The sequence below is a fragment of the Diuraphis noxia genome, unplaced genomic scaffold, assembly GCF_037042655.1.
Source record: "Diuraphis noxia isolate RWA-SAM2 unplaced genomic scaffold, SU_Dnox_SAM2 contig0001, whole genome shotgun sequence".
NCBI lineage: Eukaryota > Metazoa > Arthropoda > Insecta > Hemiptera > Aphididae > Diuraphis > Diuraphis noxia.
This window is the reverse complement of record NW_028301711.1, coordinates 78,523,420-78,544,241: the sequence shown is the minus strand read 5'-3', so window position 1 is coordinate 78,544,241 and position 20,822 is coordinate 78,523,420. Positions and strand designations below refer to the sequence as shown.

The following is a 20,822-nucleotide window of genomic DNA, read 5'->3' as shown; positions in this document are numbered from 1 at the left end:
ACGATAAAACCGAAATTTATAATATTTTACTACCCGTTGTGTTTTTAATTTTTCACTTAACATTATATTACTGGACGAATTAATTTTTACCGCAGGCTTACTGAGCTGCAGGCATACTGAATGCAATATTAAAAACTACCATCAGCCTATACAATTTAATCTATTATATATATAAAATGTATGTATACTATGTGTATAATAAACAGAAGAAAAATTTTTATCGTAAAATGCAATATTCAAAACTACATCGGGCTTTACAATTTTGTTTATTTTATATATACAATTTAAAGATAAGTAATAAGTGTATGACCACAACTGTTATAATATGTGCTTATCTTAAAAATCATTTCTGACCGCAACTCGTATATTTTATTACAGTAGGTATATTATAAAAATATTTTATTTTTAGTTTTTACAAATATCAGATATCAGTATGGGTCGAATCAAACTCTAATAAAATAGTGAAATGTCAACTGTGAACGATATTCATAAAAACTAAGGAGCCTAGTTGAGTTGGACTTAAATAAAATATTTTAGACCTGATGTGGTCGATTAAATGTTTTATTATTCAACATCAATTACTTACATACGTTAGTGTGTAATTTTTTAAAAATAATAATAATGTTTCATTTTTGATTTTTACAGAATACTAATCTATTAATAAAATAATATTGGAGAATTTAGAAAAAGAATTATTCAAATGTTCTTACTTTTTATTTGATTAGTATTTACGTTTAAAATGCAAAAATTCACAAACTTAAAACACTTTCTATGAATAGTTGGTGATTGTACAAAGTTAATAAAATAACTCAATTCAAACCTGAAGTTTTCTCCCACAATAATATCATCAACTAACTCAAAGTCAAATTTGATTTCATTGAAATCCTCATTCAAGTAATAACGGCTAAATATGCTATTATTTTGCTTTAATGCTTTATGCATAGTTATCCTTTCTTCAGTTGACTCTAAAAAAAAAAAAAGTTAAAAGAACATACAATTTAACATTTTACAGGGGAATCATATTTATATGCCAAACAGAGCAAATTATTAAACAAATATTTTTCAAGGGGGTGTAGTGACCGGATCGAATCCCTGTCATAGGTGACATCACTTTCCGTACAGTTTACGCTGTCTGGAAAGAGAAGCCACCACCCCTCATCCGGGCATGGCAGAAACCTACGGGTGCCCATTCGAAATTCTGCCAAACATCCACGATTTCCAACCAACAGTTTCTTCCCCATAGTTCCACAGGATAATAATCCTTGATGTCTCAACCCCAATAAAAAAAAAGAAAAAGATTTTTAAAGTATATTTACAAATTTTTAATTTTGTCTACTTGGATATGAAATATTCTTTAAAAATAAAAACAATAAGATGAAGAAAATGTCGTCATTTTTAAAATGTAAAGTGACTAAATACAAATAGACAATAAACTGTATAAATGAAAAATGTATTATTATATATGATGTAATATTATAAGCTTATTGTTGAAACGAAAATCTTTACATGAGTATAATAACTGCGAAAAATTATACTATATTGATAAAAAAAAAGGCCTTAATACATTGGATTATTGGAATAATGTATATCATAATACAATTGAAATAAAATGAGTGTGGTAATATATAATGTCGTAGCAACTTCGTGAAATTGATCTTTTCATGAAAAGATGACCATTTCATGAAATGGAAACACGTTTTTTACACTTTGTGAAATTCAAAAATATATCACGAAATGGTCACTCAAATCGTGTAATTTTTTTCATAAAGTGGTCGTTCACTTTGTGTACTGAAATACAACATTTAACAACTTATATTCTACCCTTATAGATTTAACTTAAATAATTATGTATAGTAATAAAGTTTATTTATATCATATTAATTTATTAACTGTAATGTGAACACTGAACATATATTTATAAGAGCAGGAAAATTAATTGTGACAATGACTGTTACATTTTAGACTACCTTTATAACAAACACATTTTTTGGTTTGACAAGCACTTTTACTGACCTCATAATCTAACCTAAAAATTACACGATGTTAAAATTGATTGATCATTTCGTGAAATATTTTTGAATTTCACAAAGTGTAAAAAACTTGATTCCATTTCACAAAATGATCATCTCTTCACGAAAAGATCGATTTCACTAAGTGGTTACGAAATATATACTGTGACGTAACTAGGATCATTTTCGGGTGAAGAAGTAGAAACATAAAAAAACTAACTAACAAAAAAAAGTCTCCACTTTGAAATTTGACTTTTAAAAACAATTTGGGGGAATCATAACCTACAAACCACTGCTGATTGCGCCATTGTATATAAATTATATACGGGTATATACGTAAACCCATTGCTTTGGTTGAGTGTCTATCCGATTCATAATATGCAGTCCAGCAATAAAATACAGTCTGAAAATATTGCGTTTTGAACGTTGACTAATTTATGCAATTATGCTTGGATGTTTTAATGTTTTATCATTCACTATTTTGATTTGTAGTTATTTCGATGTATTTCGATATATTATTTAATACTTGGTTTATAATAGTTCATAAATAAAAAAAAATTTAAGATTAATTCCTTAACATATATTACGAATCATACCTATGTGTAACTTACTTTCAGGATATTTGTAGTTTTCCGTAATGTTTTCCTGTTCCCATTTTCCAGCCGCTTTCGTACAAATAAGTTTTCCGATTCTGATATACATAAATAAACACAAAAACAAATTAATAATAAAAACTAATTTAAATAATATGACAAAAATTCCAGATCTATTACTCTATAAAAGGCCAGGTGCAAAATATACAGTCAGTAATCAAACTCTCGAAATAAAAAAAACGCACCTATAGTACTATTCTCTGAATAGAATTTATTTTTCAATATATTAGTTATATATTCACCTAATAGCATAATATTTGTACAGGTATTTATTTTAATTATCAAAAGCACCAAATGAGTACTAGATAAAGATTAGATACACCATAAAATTATACACTATTAATTATTATACATACATTTCCTTTGTAGGTTTTAGAAAGTAGCAGCCTATTATACTTTATATTCTCATTAATACGAAAATTGCAGTAGTGGTGCATCACAAAGCACCTTTGGACAAGGTAAGAAACGATATTGGTAATCTTCCCATGTTGGATCGTTGTCTGGACGATGTTTTCAAACATATTTTCATAACGAAAAGTTAAGTGGAATTCAAGCTTTTTTAAATAATATTTATAAATTAACTTTTTAATACTTAGTCTATTATGTTCATAATTATACTAAGTTTCTATAGTTATTAAATACAAATTCCTAAATAAAAAAACTTATACTAAAAAAAAATAATGTTTATTTAAGAAAAAATCATTCTGGGCAAAGTGAATAGGACAAAGTGGAAATATCCACTTTGCTTGTATATTCATGTAATTATTTCTAACTCATAAACCGGGCCCGTATACAGGGGGGGATTTAGGAGTTCACCCCCCCCCCCCAACGAAATTTTTAAAGTAGTTATATATTTATAATATGTTATTGCAATCTTATCGGAATACAGACTTAAAATATTTTAAACCCCCCCCTCAACATAAATTGATCCTGGATACGTGCTTGAATATTATACTTAATAGTAATTTGATTAATTGATTTGATTTAGATGGTGTCAAATTATAAAAGAAAAACAAACCAGGGTAATTGATCGGAAGAAAATTTAAATATGGCAAGGATAGCAACTGTTGCATTTAAGTATAATATTCCGTTTACAACATTAGGCAAAAGACTTAAGTCGAACCGAAACGATAAACAACTGGGACAATTTCAACCTATATTTTCAGTTACACATGAGACATAACTTGTTGAATATTTAAAAGAAATAGGCGGAGAGTTTTATGGGCTACCTAATACTACCTAATACTAATTATGATTTAAAAAATCTTGTGTATTCATTTGCTAAATTAAATAATATACAATATCCTAATAGTTGGGATAAAAAAAATCAGCTGTAAATGATTGATTAATATGTTTTTTAAAAATAAATCAAAGTTTTGTGCTTTAAATTCTAGAACCTACGTCGGTAGCTCGAGTTCGAGGTTTCAATCGCTATCGAGTTGAACGGTTTTTTAATCTGCTAGGTGAACAACATCAAAAATATAATATTGATGCTACTAGAGTATATAACACGGACGAACAGGAATATCAACTACAACTAACAAATTTCCCAAAATACTTTCAGTGTGTGGAAAAAAACAAGTAGCTATAATTTCTAGTGCCGAGAGGGGAAAGTTAACAATTGTAATTTACTTTTGTAACGCTGCTGGCTCTTTTATACCTACTTTTTTATATTTGCAAAAGAAAGAATGTAAGAAAGATTATTAGATACCTACTGCACCCCCTGGCTCTAAGGTTTACTGTTCGTCAAGTGGGTAGACTAATGGTGACATTTTTTTAATATGGCTTAAATTTTTTGTTGAGTTGTTCGCCTTACACCAGATAAAAAAACAATTTTAGAATTGAATAATCACGAATCACACAAATACTATACAATATTTTGTGTGTGACTTTTGTGAAGACACAAATGATAGTACCTAAATAGACAATGTGTATTATACCTACCTATCAGTATTTAAAAATTGTTTTTTTTTTTAAATTTTAGGATATATTTTATTTTTATTATTTTACTAGGTTTGACGAATTTTATATTTTATGTTTTTTTTTATACAATTTAATTGAATATTACTTAAAAATTTTGTTTTTTAGTTTGAGTTAATTTATTAATATCAATATTGCATGTGCATTCATAATATACAATTATTAAATTGATTAACATACATTATTTATTTACATTATTATTGCTTTACATATGTTTTCACTTTGCGCTTGTATCCGGGCAAAGTGAATAAAATCCCACTTTTAAAAAATGTCCATTTTTTTTTTATTAATCGAGCGCTTATTGAATTTTTTGAAGGAATAAATAAAAAACTTAAGAAGTCTTATTATGGTTATATTAAAAAAAAGTTATTAAAATATTAGTTTGAACGCTATTTTTAACAGATAAAGTTAACCTATGCGCTTTACCCTGGTCTCCCCTACGCAACTGTTATGCTCGAACAATATAGACAAGACTTACGCTTCAGTGTCCTTCCTCAACAGCTTCATTGGTTGAGATATGCCATAGTATCTCCAGTATACCTTATCTGCGTTCACCTCGGAGTACACGAACGCTGTGTCATACGGTGCTCTTATGTCACCATTTTTAACGGCCGTTACGCTGGCTGGGCCACATTTGAACTGACCTTCACTCAGCTCCTGTGGTGTGGCATCGATCACTTGCCAGCTCCGGTCCAAGATGTTCAGATCTGGTCTGGCCATCCAAACCTCGTTCCATACGTGATAGTTCCTGCGATTAACCGCAATTTGTGACACAGTGGTTACATTATAGTTAATTCGTGTGTTATAAACCTAACGCTATTATTTTCATATTATTATTCACACAATTAGTACTTACCAAATAGAGTCGGTTTGTAGTTCTTCTATTATTTTTCCGTCATCATCGACTAAGTAATCGATCGTTAAACTGTTTTGTGTGTCATGAGCTGCGCAATATGCAGTCACCGGACGGCAAGGTATTCCGATAGCTCTGCATACTATAAATTCACACAATAATAATTATATGACATGTAATTTTTAGATTAAAGATAGGCAAATAACAATTAAGTTTTAAATTTTCCTATTTATAATTCATATAGTTAATATTAGATATCCCCATTGCAAAACTCATTAGCTGAAAACTATTAAACCAAATACAAGTACATTAAGAAATAAGTAAACGTTAAACAAAAAAAGAATACTTTATCCGATGTATTGTTTAAATTTAAATGTTTGTTGCTTAATAGTCCATAATAAACAGAAATCAGTAACGAGTGCAGAACTCATGTAGTGTTTTATTTGGACATAATAACATGTTCTACAGTGGTTCAATGAGGTAATTTATTAAAAGTAGACAAATATCTCAAGATACTTTTAAATTATAATAACCTGTAGTTAGTACTCCAGCATACACCCAGCACTGCCCATATTTGACAGGTTTTTTCGTTTTGAAGAATTGATTTAAAATGTCTACGCTTCCCAGCCAATTAATAGGTGGAGTGCCGCCAGAAAAGTCTTCGGTCCAATTGCCTTGAACGACTCCTAACTCATCTGGAGCATTTACCTATGTACAAAAAACCCCAAACATCTAAACAATGATTGTGACTGACCAAAATATTATAATATGATTCTTATAGTTTTTATTTTACACCCTTCTAAAACATATTTCAAAAAAGACAACTACTACTCACCGCGGCCGATAGGCTTCTTGATACTTTTACTGGGTCACTGCAGTGTATAAGTGCTAACCGTCTGATATTTAACAATAACAAAAAACTACTCTCTAGCATGTTCTTTTGAAACTGACCGTACTTCCACATGACTTCTTTCTGTCTGCTATGACTTCCGCGCCACATAAGTCCTTCTTCGCTTAATACGTACTCGTCACGCAACGCATCGTCCTTTATATAAACTTCATCCGCTGCACAAAAACAAATGTTATTAAAAGATTCCTTCAAGTTCAAATTACAAATTTTTTTTAAGTCACCATTATTTTAATATCAACACAATTTTTTTATATTGAGCGCCAACAACATTTTTAACCAAGCCTATAGAGAATTTCTTCTCACCGTAGTCAGTCCTCAGCCACTAAATGAGAAGGAAAATGTTGTTGATTAGGAGCCGATACGTCTATACCACTAATATCAAATCGGAGCCCATACGGCCAACTTCGAGTGAAGTGAAAGAGCCGAAGCGGACAAACGTGAGTCTATACGGATACTGTCTATATTTTAGTAACTTTTTCCTACAAAAAAGTTCCTGACCCCTAATATATAACAATATTATCTTACTCCAATAAAATGGTTTTTAATGCATATTTGATCAAAAGTCTATAATAATTTAGCGTATTTATTAATATATAATTTAATATCTCTGTTTATAACGGATAATATTGCCCCCCAAAATGCGTGTGTCATTAGCAGCATCAAATCTTTTTTTCCAATTTTTTTTATTTATTTAATAAAATAATTAATAATACATTTATTTTAATAATAAATTCTAAATTAAAATACCAAATTATATAACAAAAAATATAAATGGCATTTTTAAGGTTATTTTTGAGGTAAAATGCATTTTTTAAGGACATTTTTGGCTATTTTTTAGAGCATATTTGTATGGTTTTAAGAGCATTTAATTTTAATCCGGGCCCTAATCACGAGCAATACAAATATGGCATAATATTTATATATTTCTTTTTACAAATATACTTTTTTTAAACTAATCTTTAACATATGGAGTGCCGAGTGGGGCAGCTATATAATATATAATATATAACTACTACTTTTTTATACATTACCAATTCTAAGGAACTTACTTGGACACCACGGATTGAACAGTATGTAAATTGGATTTCCTTCAGCTGAAAACATTGCCGCTTCTTGTCCAGATCGGGTGTCAATGTCAAATACCCACTGTCCCACAATGCAGTTATTCGGTGGTGTAATCTATAAATCGTCAAAAATATTTAAACGATAAAATAAGCTATAACCTAATAAATGCTGCCTATTTATTCTTATATTATCTTGAACATGTATTTACCCTAACGCTGACTACATTTGGATCCAAGTCATCAGTAGACATTACGTATGCTGACCAATGGCCATTGCCATTACTTGGATTTTCCTTTAATGGCACAGCAGCCATAGTGTTATTACCAAAGTTTGCATCTCCTGTTTCTAAAATATATAAAATTTAATTAAAAAAAAAATATTCTAATATGAATATTTTCAATGCCATAATCGAAAGGAATGAAGGTAATAGATATGACTATGTGAGTACTGTCAAGCATCAAAGCAATTTGAAATATACAATTTATCTATGTTAATATTCATACCTAAGGTTTGAAAATATGGGTGCATGTAAATTCCGCCGGAAAAATAAAAATATACTAGTAAAAATGGTAATATTTATAATAATAAAAAAGATTCAAAATATAATCATAATCAATAATTACAACATGTCATGTATATATAAAAAATAGAAATATAATAGTAAAATAGTAATATATTTGTAATAAAAGGGTCTAAATATAATCATAGGTAATCAATAATTGTTAATTAACATATTATCAAATTCCTTTCATATTATTATTTTTATTTGCCGAAATCCCTAAAATAATAAGCCACATTTTCTACATATTGATCTATAAAGATTTCATTATTTTTATATTTTTCTTCTATATTTTCTACTAAAAACACAATTATTATTTCAGATTTTAAAAAATTAATTTTTTTAATTTTAAATAAATATATCCTATAGTACTTACTAACAATTTATTTCTACGTTCCGATTCAATAAATTGAGCTGCCATTATAGAAACTTAAGTGATCAAACAATTTATATTTTATAATACTTCTATCTGATATTTCCAATTGTTATATCCACAATATTGTATTCAAAGCTGATGAGATATGACATGATTGACGATTGTTCAGTGTATGTACATTTGGAACTTACAAAGTTCCAAATACTATATGTATAACACACCGCGTAGCGAACAGTACGGTCGCGTCAACGCGTGGTACAGTCACTGAACGCTTAGTTTAAAAATATTTATTTTTCAGACAGAATTTACAAATTCATTTTTGTACGTGTATATTTTTTTGGGCGGAATTCACATGTTCCTTTTTTTGCTTGGATATTTTCCCAAGCGGAATTTACCCTAGATCTAATTTTTACCTGTTCATTTCGGGCGGAATTTACAATCTCCCGAAAATATGATATGAAATTCTATATAATTCTTGCTTGCGGGAAAAGCTAAAAAAAGGTTGAATGCGTAATTCTTCAAATATTTTTTTATGAGCGTCTGTTTTTTTTATTGATCATAAGCCCGAAAACTATAGTCATTACAGGGCTATATTAGGGCATAGGCACTATAGGCACTGTGCCTAGGGCCTACGAACATTTTAGGGGCCTACGATTTTTCTGTAATATTTTTTTTTTTTATTATTATTTTATAATTATAAAAGTTAATATTTGATTTTCATGTTGTAAATCATTTTTTTTTTAAAGGCTTAAAATACTGAGATTCAACACTACCTCTCCCAAATATTAAATATTTTAATGTAGGTTTAATCAAATTGTTTACAAAAGAAAAAATTGTATTCAAAAGTGCCTATGTTATAGAATTCAATTTTTTCAGTGCCTATGACCTACGGATGGCTTAATCCGGCCCTGGCTATATCTATCTACAGGGCCGCATTATACTAGGTGCAAATGGAGCATTTGCTCCAGGCGGCAAATTTTGAGGGGCGGCAAAATTTGCACTACCAGTCTAATAAATAATAAATTACAATATGTTAAAATATTTTTTTATTATGGATATTTTTAAAAATAATTTGTAAATTAAAATTGAAAATGATGCTAAATTATTTTTATTTCTCAATTTTGAATTCTACTTATAATGGAATCAAATGTGAATAATTGTCGTTACAATAATTATTGTCATTCGTCGACTATCCTAATTCTTAAATTAAGTATTGAAAATTGGATTCGAATATCGTACGGTAGATAAGATAACACATACATTAGAACGGAACCCGCATGTTGACGTTAAGTAACGTATATACGATGTCTTATCGATTTCGATTACAATAATTCATAGAAGTAGCCTATCGGCTATAACTTATATAGGTATAAGCATTGATTAAATATTATATAATTGTATTTTTGATCGAATATCTACAATTTGTGTTTAATATCAAATCTCAATATCTGCAGTCGCTTTAGTTGTGTAGACGTGTAGTGTTTCATGCGCAGTTGACGAGTTCAAACCTTTAAAGTTTTAAACTAATATTTTATTAATGTGATTTGTCAGTCAGTTGTATAGTTACGAAGTGTCGAAGTAGTACTAGTAATAATGAAAAGAATAAGACTGAGTGGTTCGAAATATCAAAAAATAGCATTAGAAAAAAAGTTGAAAGAAGAAAAAGTTATTGCAAAAACGGCAAAATTAGATAGTGTTTTTAAAAAGGTAAATTTTTGAAATATTACATAAAATATGTCTTTGTATTACACTGTAACCGATAAGTAGGATTTTAGTAAGTACATAACTTGACGTTACGTAAAATCATGTTGGTATTTTATTTTATACAAATTATAAATCATATTCAAGTGTTCAAAACGACGAAGTTGTAGAAAAACTCAACAATTACGAACTTAATTCTAGTAGTCTATCTATTATTGATTCATTAACTGAAACTAATAATTTTGATGAACAAAAAAACAATGAAATTCCGTCTCCTAACTTAGAACTTATTACCAGCTTTTCAAAAAATGTATCCGTATCAAAACAATTTCCTGGGTCAGATCCAGCAGAATGGAATTTAGATTCTGATACAATTGACTATTTTTGATATAAATACTTAGATAATAAATAAATAAATACTTACATATTACTTCATGTTTTTTTATGGTTTTTTTGGTGGTGGTGGAGGGGGTGGTGGCTGGAGGAGCGGCAAAAAATGTTTGCTCCATGGCGGCATTGGGCCTTAATCCAGCCCTGTCTATCTATAATTATTAACTGTATTGCCATACTCTGTAGATAGATGTTAATACTTTATACTTCTGTGTTCTGAGTGTTTTGTACATCATCACGCCATGTACGTAATATCATTATAAATTACAGTACGCCTTCCCGCAATAATAATTTTGTGTTTAGAGTAATACTGTAATCTATTAAGTTAGTTACCCGATAAAATCATAATTTATATAGCATTCTCAATTTATTTATTTGTTGCCATTATTTATTGAAATTGAAAAAAAATTAGTTGAATTTATTTTTATTTTTTTAAAAGCCTAAATACTTGCACTAAAAAATGCCAAGGCCTCTTTATGCAAGGAATATTTAGTTCGAACGGTATAATGTACAATATATGTTCTAACCAGAACAAGTTATCTGATAAAACATTTCATACATAAGTATTTTTTAAATATATAATCAAAAAATTGAAACATACCTAAATTATATTGATTTATTTTAGAATAATGTTATTATAACTATTCAATATTCATAAATTAATTAGGTATTACATTTACTTTAAAAATTAAAATTATTAACTTTATATCAAGTATCAACACGTATAATGGCAAAAATAATTTGGTTAATACATTTCAAAATCTGGTTAAATTTCGACGATTTGGTATTCTAAACATACGTAATGTTGTAATACAATAAAAAAAACACATTTTCGTTGTGTGATTTTTCAATATTAAAAATGGCCTCTATTAGAAAATTTGATTGAAGATCTAATTGGAAGGTATTTTGGAGAGTTAAGTAAGAGAAATATTTATTTCGATTTTGTTTTTATTATTGTTATTCTAAAATAATAACCGTGGATAATAGATTTTAGAATTTTCTACACATAGTATAATTTTAAAATATTTTAGCTGATTTTGAACTATTGAAAAATAATAAATGAGATAATTATTTAATACAAGATAAGTACCTTTATAATGTTTAATATGTTGGCATAAAAATGTAAAATAATAATTTTATAATATTTAAAGGCTAGGATTTATACGTTCGTTATATTTATTAGCCCCATTTACAAATTTCATTTCATTAATATAAATTAGGTATTTATTTAGCAATTATTTGATATTTTAACATATATGTAACACAAAAATCACATGTTTTGTGGAAGATGGCATTTTTTAATTAATGTAATGTAAAGACTAGGTCATATTACTTTAATTATTTATAATTCATAAGATTAGTGATAAAAAAAATTATGAATATAATTGTCTATACATAACTCCTTAAGATTACGGGTTTTCAGAATCCAAAATGGGATCATTTGAAGGCATCACGTCTAGGAAAATTAAAATGTAATTTTCTTTTAAATTCTTTTTTTTTTATTAAGCATCGACTACTGAGCCCATTAGCTGTAGATTGGTTGGTTGGTTGGTTCATGGTTGGTACTGTTGGGTTTTTGGGACTATAGGTTTTGGAACACTTGTGTGTTCGGCAAAATTTCTAGTGAGCACCTGTAGGTTTCTGCCATGCCCGAGTGATGGGGGGGCCTCTCTCCAGATATCATGACTACCCGAAGAGAGGTGCCGCCATTGAACTATATGATAACTAGAATATTCACCAGCCATAAAGCCAAATTCCCACGACTGGTGTACTTGCCAAATACACCAATAATTGTACATTTGACCAGTGCACGAACATGGTGCTCACACGTCTGGCGTACTTGACAAGTACGCCAATACCGGAGCACTAGTGCAAGTAGCCAAGTACACTGTTGTCTGTTCCCATTGCTGGCTGTTATACGAACCGGTCGTGGGATCAATAGTACAAGTATATTGGCCGTTCCTTTGACTTGTGTCACATTTACCGATAATCGCCGGGAACGACACCAGTGACAAATAATTGTACAAGTATGGCGATCCGACGGCAATGCAAGTAACCACCAGTACCAAATATTGGCCAAGTACACCAGTTGTGGGAATCCGGCTTTATGTTACTAAAGAGTAAAGTTTTAAACTCAAATTTATAAAAAAGTAAAACATTGAGCAGTTGAGAATTTAAGATGGTACATTTCTGTATAGTGGTTTTAATTTTACTAGCTCAAGTGACGTTAGGTTAAAAGACTTATCATTTCACAAGTTAGTATAAAATGTTATACCTATAGTGTTATTTATAGTGTTATTGATTTTATACATTGATCATTTCAAAGAAATGTACATATATTATTTTAATATTTAAGGTTCCCTCTTAAAGAGAAAGAAAGACTTCAGAAATGGATACATACCTACTGCACGAAGAAAGGATTTTTAACCTACTTCCAGCTTAACTTTTCTTTCAATTATGAATAATATTATAAATACTATGTTTTTATTTTAATAAAAATCAAATTTTCGTTATTTAATATGCTTATAGTTATGAATTAAAACCTTCTAACTTTAAATATACAACTTAATATTTTATTCCCAACATTACAATTCCACGCAACTTCCTTAACATTTATATGACAAATGTAGAAGTCCACAAGAAAAGTCTGTTTCAATACTTGTCATAGGTATTATAAATTATAAATTATAATCATTTATATTCTGCCAATTTAATGATAAAGATTTTGTGGAAGTTAAAAATTGTGACTATGTATTTATTTTATTTTTCAATTGCTATTGTAAAAATATATTATGAGCCTTGTATTAAGTTTTGAAATCTTAGATATAAAAGGAACATTTTTTATGAATTTCTAGCATAAAATAATTTGTGAATTTTCGCAATTTTTACATAATATGTTGTCAAAATTCAAACTTTGAATGTTTTGAAAAAAAAATTGTGACTATGTATTTCTTTTATTTTTTAACTGCTATTGTAACAATATGTCAAGAGCCTTGTATTAAATTTTCAAATCTTAGAATTAAAAAGAAAAACTTTTATAAATTTCTATCTAAGATAATTTGAACATTGCCGTAATTTTTACGTATTTAGTCAAAATTTGAACTTTAAATGCTTATAAAAAAAAACGTGCCAATATATTTTTTACTATTTTTCAACTGCTATTGTAACAATGTGTTAGAAGCCTTGTATTAAATTTTCAAGCTTTTCTACCCAACGAATACATTTTTATCGATATATATTATACATAGAAAAAATAAAATAAAAAAGTTGAAAAATTAAAATATCAGTAAACAGCTCAAAACAAAATTGTATCAAATATAGGAAATGCCTATATAAACATTCAGTGAAAATTTCAAGTATCTGCGGTAATTTGTTTTAGAGTTACACCAAAATAAGGAAATCGCTAAAAGTGAAAATCCAATGTTGTAAAAATTTAAATTTCAAATGCTCATAAAAATTTAATTTGAATTTCCGGTGGAATTTTTATTTGTGATAAAGATTGAAAAACTTGTAAGGAATCTTGTATTAAATTTTTAAATCTTAGATTTAAAAAGAAAATTTTTTATGAATTTCTAGCTTAAAATAATTTGTCAATTTTCGTGATTTTTACGTATGTTGTCAAAATTCAAATTTTGAATCCTTGTAAAAAAAAAATTGTGACTATGAATTTATTTTATTTTTCAACTGCTATTGTTAAAATGTGTTAGAGGCCTTGTATTAAATTTTCAAGCTTTTCTACCGAACAAATAAATTTTTACCGATATTAATTTTAAAAAAACTAATAATGATCGAAAATTTCAAACGCCTATGAATAGTTCAACTTAAGACGAAATTTTTTGAAAATTGCATGGTGGATAGAATATACTTATTGTTTCATGTATCTATGGTCATTCGTTTTAAAGTTACATCAAAAACCAAAATCGGTTTTGTCAAAAAATGAGTGTGCGTAAAATTTCCCGTTTTTCCCTTAATTTTTAGTTTGTTTTTCTCGATTATTTAAAAAAGTATTAAGAATTTTTTACTTTTGACCCCTCAAAGTACCAACTAGATTCACTTTCTGATCGAAAATTGAAGCATTTTTACTACCCCAAAACGTGATGACAGAAATACAAAAAAAAAAAAAAAAAAAAAAAAACATCATGGTAAAATCAATACATTCATCGCTCCGCTCAGAATCTAAAAACAAGGATTTCACAGTAAATATAGGTATACTATTCTAAATTTGTAACTTATTACTAACTACCTAACTTCTATTGGTATTTATTGTAAGAAATTAATGAAACAGATTTCGTAGCATGCCAAACATCTTAAATCTTGACTTCATATATTTGATATAGTGATCCATTTTCGGTCAAATAGCATTTTTTCAAAAAAATGTATTTAAGTAAAAATTCAACTTAAAATGAGGGATATAAATACAAAAAACTGACAGATTTATGGAAGGTAAAACCTTTATGTTAAAAATACCAGCTATAGATATAATAGGTAATAGGTTTTAATTTGTTTTAATTTTAGGTTTTGGTAAGATTTTTCCAAACAATCATTGAATTATACAACAACAAATCAATAGATTTTATTTTTAATTTTCAGATTTTTTTTATTGCGATACCTATAAGATCGCATTCGTCAATATTTTTTCTAATATCTACCATACATTTTTTTTTTTAAACACATTTTCAAATAAATTTTTGATTCTGAGTGTAGCGAATAAATGTATTGAATTATATTTAACAATGATGTTTTTTTTTCTGTCTGTCATCATCATTTGGGATAGTCAAAATGCTCTCGTTATTAACATCACCATCTTTCCTGATAGATAAGTAAATCTAGTTAATACTTTGAGAGGTCGAAATTGAAAATTCCCAGTATTTTAGAAAGCGTCAAAAAACACAAACGACAATAAGTGAAAAAAGTGTTAATTTTTGAAATACTAATTTAATTTATTTGGTTTAACTTATAAACTAATAACCAACTAGTTAAATAATCTTTTTTCTATTAATAGTGAGATTTTCGAATTATTTTGAATTGTGTGATTTTTTTTAAAATTAATCTTGATAAAAACTTTATTTTTGTTTTTTAATTTCATTAATAGAAGTTAAAATAAACATTAACTACTTTAGCCTAAATTAATCTTTTTACAACCAAATATTTTCTAAAAATAAAAGTTCAACGAATTGGCTATTTTGAATTTTTCTAAAGATATTTTTATTTTCAGAATTAATAATTTAAAATATATCATACATGTAGCGGAAGCCTCAATAATAATAATAGATTTAATATATTTATACACAATTTATTATAGTTTGTAAAAATATATTAGTTATTAATTTAAAAAAAAATTAATTTATTCATCATTTTTTTTATACCCTGTTTACTTCATATTTATTTGTCAACTCATCATATTATTATTTTTATAAATAAAGAAAATACAAATAAGCTAAGTACCAAACATTTTTTTTTTTTTTATACATATTTTTTATAGCTGTGTTTTTATAAATTGTACATCCCTCCCTAAATAAACTATTTTTTTTATATATACAAAACATGAATAAAATGTAATATGTTTTTCTTTTCAATAAAACATGTTTTATATTTTAAAAATATGCTTTACACTAAGATAGATATTTATACACACATATTACCATAATAATAATACAATATATAGTGTCATAAACATGACAACCATTGAACCAATTTATTATAATTTATATTAAGGGGTTTAAACTCTGTGTAGTTTATAAGTCAAAATATGGATTCTAAATGAGCGCGCTTCACAAAAAAAAAAAAAAAAAAATGAAACTCTGCGATATTCAAACGGAAGTTTATTAGATAATATTATTAATAATAAACCTGGACAAACAAAATCTAACAGTTGGTCGTGTATACGAGATATACTAGTATACTACTATAAACATTCTTGGATAAATTAAATTAGGAAAAAACGTATAAATTAGCAGAGGCGAAATTATAGATGTGGTATTATGATACACGTAGGTACTTATAGCTAGCTAATAAAAATTATTCACTGGCCACAGGCATCATGTGGGATTATACAAAAGTAAAAGTATATAAAATACAAACAAATGTCTTTTTCCCAGGAAAAAAACAGTAGAAAAATATTAAAATTTATCTGTTATCAACTGTATGTAATGACGGTATATATTCTTTAAGGAGAATTGCTTCATGTTATTTACTTTTTTTTGTCACTTATAAATCAAACCTACTGATTGTACAAAGAATATGTATAGATTAAAAAAAAAAAGGTGAATTGTAATAGTTAGATGATGTATGGATAATTTTGTAATATACTGAATATTTTTTTTTCAATACTAAAAAAAATTAAATCAGTCAATAATATAATATATAAAATAAGAAATGTAAAAACTATCTTATCTGTGAATATTTAAAATTTGATATTCCTAATGAGTAATAACTAGCTTATTTGTAATAAAAACCAGCATTTTCAGACTTCAAATTCGATCAATTTCAAACGTAGGTACCTAGGTATTTAAAATATAGCTATCAAACATATTATAATTTTTTTTTTTCAATAAAACTATACAAAATAAATTAGTGAACACTTTTTATAATATACTAGAACACCTTAGGTGCATTAAATATGTGGGAAATTGTGAAATAGTATTTTCATTAAAATGCAGTCTCATTTTAATAAACCATAGGTAAAAAAATGTCTACTTATTTGTTTAACATATACTTTATTGAAAAAAATTGTGTTATTTTAAGAACTAGGTCGAATGAACAATTTTTCCGGAAAATATTATTTTATCACAGATGCGTGAGACCCGCTAAATAGGTGGCCGAGAAAAAATTTAGAAATAATACAAACTGGGACAAGGTCGAAATAAAAAAAGAAAACTATTTCAAATAATCGTCTCCTTGTATTTTTCAATGACAACTTATGCATTTGTGCATTGTTTGCACCTACTTTATTTTTTTTTTAAATGCATTATGTGCAACGCGTAGGTACCTACTACACTCTTATTATTCATTTTTACACTACAGCGATGCCTATTTCACGTGGGATTTCGTTGTCGTTAATATTATATTAAAAATAATAATAATTAAAGTAGTATAATAAACCGCTGTTATGATTGCATAATAATTATTCAATCATATTAGCGATACAGGCGTGTAGTTGTGTTAGGTCAAAAACACCTACTCAACGGGTTGGATGCATTTCCTATATATAATGGAAAGTAAATAATATTAATAATAATGTATTATGAATGGCTTAAATAGTTAAATCGTATATTTATTTTCATACATTATTGCTACCTAAATATTATATGGATATTGTGTGTTACGGTTCATCATTGTTCACATTTTATTTTTATTATTTATTTATTTTTATCATAAAATCTTAATGTTACTATTTCATGATTGTCACTTTCAATCACAAAACACACCCATAAACTATAATTTTTGTTTGGGTTTAATAGTATTAAAAATTATTCTAAAAACTATTTTTGCTTCAGAATTGATAAACGTAATAATCCTTATACAATATTATAGATTTTCAGTATGGTCATAATATGTTATTATATTTTGTAACTTTTGACACTACCGAAAATCCTTGTAGCTTGCTTAACAAATAATACACCAAATATAAATTTCTATACATCATTAAGTAAAATAAAGTTATTGGTAATTACCAGCCAATTTGAACATAAACGACACACTGTCATTAGCCATGTCAAACTCTCTGTCAAATTTTAAGTAAAAGCAAATAGGAAGTCCTCTGCGTACCACTAAAGTTGGATTCCTTTCGCCCATACAATAATACTTATCGGTCCTGTGTTTTTGTCCGTTTTTCACGAAGCAGTAGTTAATCCATTCTAGGTTTAATGGACCCATATCAGTCGTGTTTGGTGATCGGCGAATCACTGCAAAATAAAATAAACATTTTAATTAATCATTAAATATTGTTATATTGAGGCTGATGGACAAAGTATTCATAATTATATAAAGTTATTCACAATAAATTCGTGTTGATACTGTTGTTATTGATGCACCTATATATTATACTTACCAATGTGTTATACTATTTTAGGATATTAGAATTTTAAAAACCTAGATAATATTAATGAATAACAAAATACATTTCTATAGTTTTTTACGGGATTTAAGAAAAATTACGGTACCTCGTGAGAGAAACATATACTAATTAAAGACGTTGTTTTAAATTTTTCAAGTACAAGTATTTTGTTTTCTATATTCTATATTTTATATTTTTAATAAGCGAATTTTACGTTTTAATTTTCATAGGTTATAAATCACCCAGATTCCATGTTTGGCAGGTTAGGCTAAAGGTATAGTATGATTAATATGTACATTTACTTACTTATAATATGTAAATAATAGTATGATTAGATATGTGTATCCACATTTTAAGGTATCAGATACTCGAATACTACTTACGTTTTTATATTTTTTCAATTTTATCAATAAGAGGTAGAAAACGAAAAATCTTTAATAAAAATAATTTTCTGTAATATCTGAGATTTTTGTACGCTGTAAAACGTTTATAATATAGGTAATATTCCTGTATATTTTTATAATATTTGTGTATACTGTACAATTAAAATGCAACTCATACATAAATGTACGTCACGTGCACCGGCCACCGGATATTATGATACAACGAGTAGGACGAAATTGCATAAGACCGTGTAAGCAACAACAACGACGACGACGATGATGACGACTACGACAATATTACCTATTTTTAATCACTGCCGTTGCACATAATAATATTGATGACTATATTTTATGCTCTGGAGGGCACGCGATTAGTGGGTCGGCATGGGCGTATCCCCATAATTTTGCGCGGATAAATTTTTTGCGCGCTCATCTCAAAGTCGTTCCGAGATCTTCAATTCTTCATATACACTAAACAGGATAATATATAACTAGATGTACGTGTAATAGAAAAATCAAAAATATTAAGAACGTTATCCATCCTCCTATCTCTGTCACTGCCATACCCACCTCCAAATATTTACATATTTTAGTATAACACACCCAGCATTAGAAATACAATTGAGAGAAAACATTTGAATGATTAGAAATCCTTTTATAATTGAATAATGAATACAATATTATAAATTTTATTCAAGCAATAGTTGTAATTAAATCTATATAGAAATAAGGGTTACATTATCCAATGGTTATTACTCGTATAGTATTATAAAAAATGCATTATGGGCTTAAAAAAATTAATTTTAAAATTTTTTAACTTTATCTATCTGTATATCTAAAATCTACTAATTTTTACTTTTAATCAGAGACATAATGATTTTTTTCACACATAAATTATACAGAACGTAAAATAACATTAATATGCATGTAGGTACCTATAACAAGTATAACATAAATACTGATATCACAGATATAGATAATAATTTTAATGACGCATATTCTATATACATATCTGTTATATAACTGATATAAACTAGTAAAAGGTAAGCTATCTTATTATGTATGATGAAAAAATATTGATTTAAAGCCATTATACCAATCTTAACAATGCATAACCAAATACCAATAATATACCTAACATAAAACATTAATTTTTTTTTAGCAATGTCAATGTGATGTGTTTTTTACAGAATTGTGAATAACACTTAAAATACGGTATTTTATTTTTGTTTTGTATAATACCGTATTATACCAGTATTAGACCGTATAAAACCTTGCAGTACCTTAAATTATAGGAAATTTAACATAGGTTATAACCCCATTGTTATGAAATATGAATTATTTTAAAGTGGATTAATCTAAAAAATGGGTAAAAAGTTAGAAAAAATTTAAAAAAACACATAATACAAGAATTATTTTAGATCTAATTCGCCAAATTAATATTAAGTCATGCTACCATGATGTAGGTACCATATGTCCAATGTCCATACAACTAGTGACTAGAAATAACTTAAATTTAAAATATTTTAATTACAATTCGCATTTCATAGTAAATTATATTCTTAAAATATCAAATAAACTTCAAAATAAATTAGGATTTGAGTAATCTTATTATCTGCCAACTAGCATATAAATATATCTACTAACTTTTTGGTTCCACACTTTTTTTTCTTGTATGTACTAAGTGCTTATATTTTATGTAAGAACTTTAGTAAAAAAAATTATATAAACTAAATTATTTAATCTTTAAAAAGTTTAAGTAAACATATGTATTAAGGCATCTGTTTATTTATTTTTAATTTTTAATTAGAAATAAATAGATAACTATACTTAATACCTATATGGTTATATACTATTTCATTGTACCTAAATGTTCAATATTATAAT

The 20,822-nt window shown here is 27.3% G+C and overlaps 1 protein-coding gene across 3 annotated transcripts in view; it reads right to left on the bottom strand.

Annotated features, from left to right (window-relative positions):
• Positions 1 to 20,822, bottom strand: part of LOC107168474 (annulin-like) — a 40,733-nt gene that overhangs the window by 6,012 nt on the left and 13,899 nt on the right. For 2 of the 3 annotated variants that reach the window (XM_089216687.1, XM_015517894.2), the window contains exons 3-11: positions 18,170 to 18,400; positions 7,679 to 7,815; positions 7,455 to 7,584; positions 6,331 to 6,560; positions 6,029 to 6,203; positions 5,499 to 5,637; positions 5,121 to 5,390; positions 2,621 to 2,700; positions 821 to 965 (exon numbers count right to left, since the gene is read on the bottom strand). In XM_089216687.1, coding sequence (XP_089072813.1) covers positions 821 to 965; positions 2,621 to 2,700; positions 5,121 to 5,390; positions 5,499 to 5,637; positions 6,029 to 6,203; positions 6,331 to 6,560; positions 7,455 to 7,584; positions 7,679 to 7,815; positions 18,170 to 18,400 — 1,537 coding nt within the window. Of the gene's footprint in view, positions 1 to 820; positions 966 to 2,620; positions 2,701 to 5,120; positions 5,391 to 5,498; positions 5,638 to 6,028; positions 6,204 to 6,330; positions 6,561 to 7,454; positions 7,585 to 7,678; positions 7,816 to 18,169; positions 18,401 to 18,935; positions 19,012 to 20,822 lie in introns of those variants that run through there. The other variant, XM_089216700.1, reaches the window with a different exon arrangement.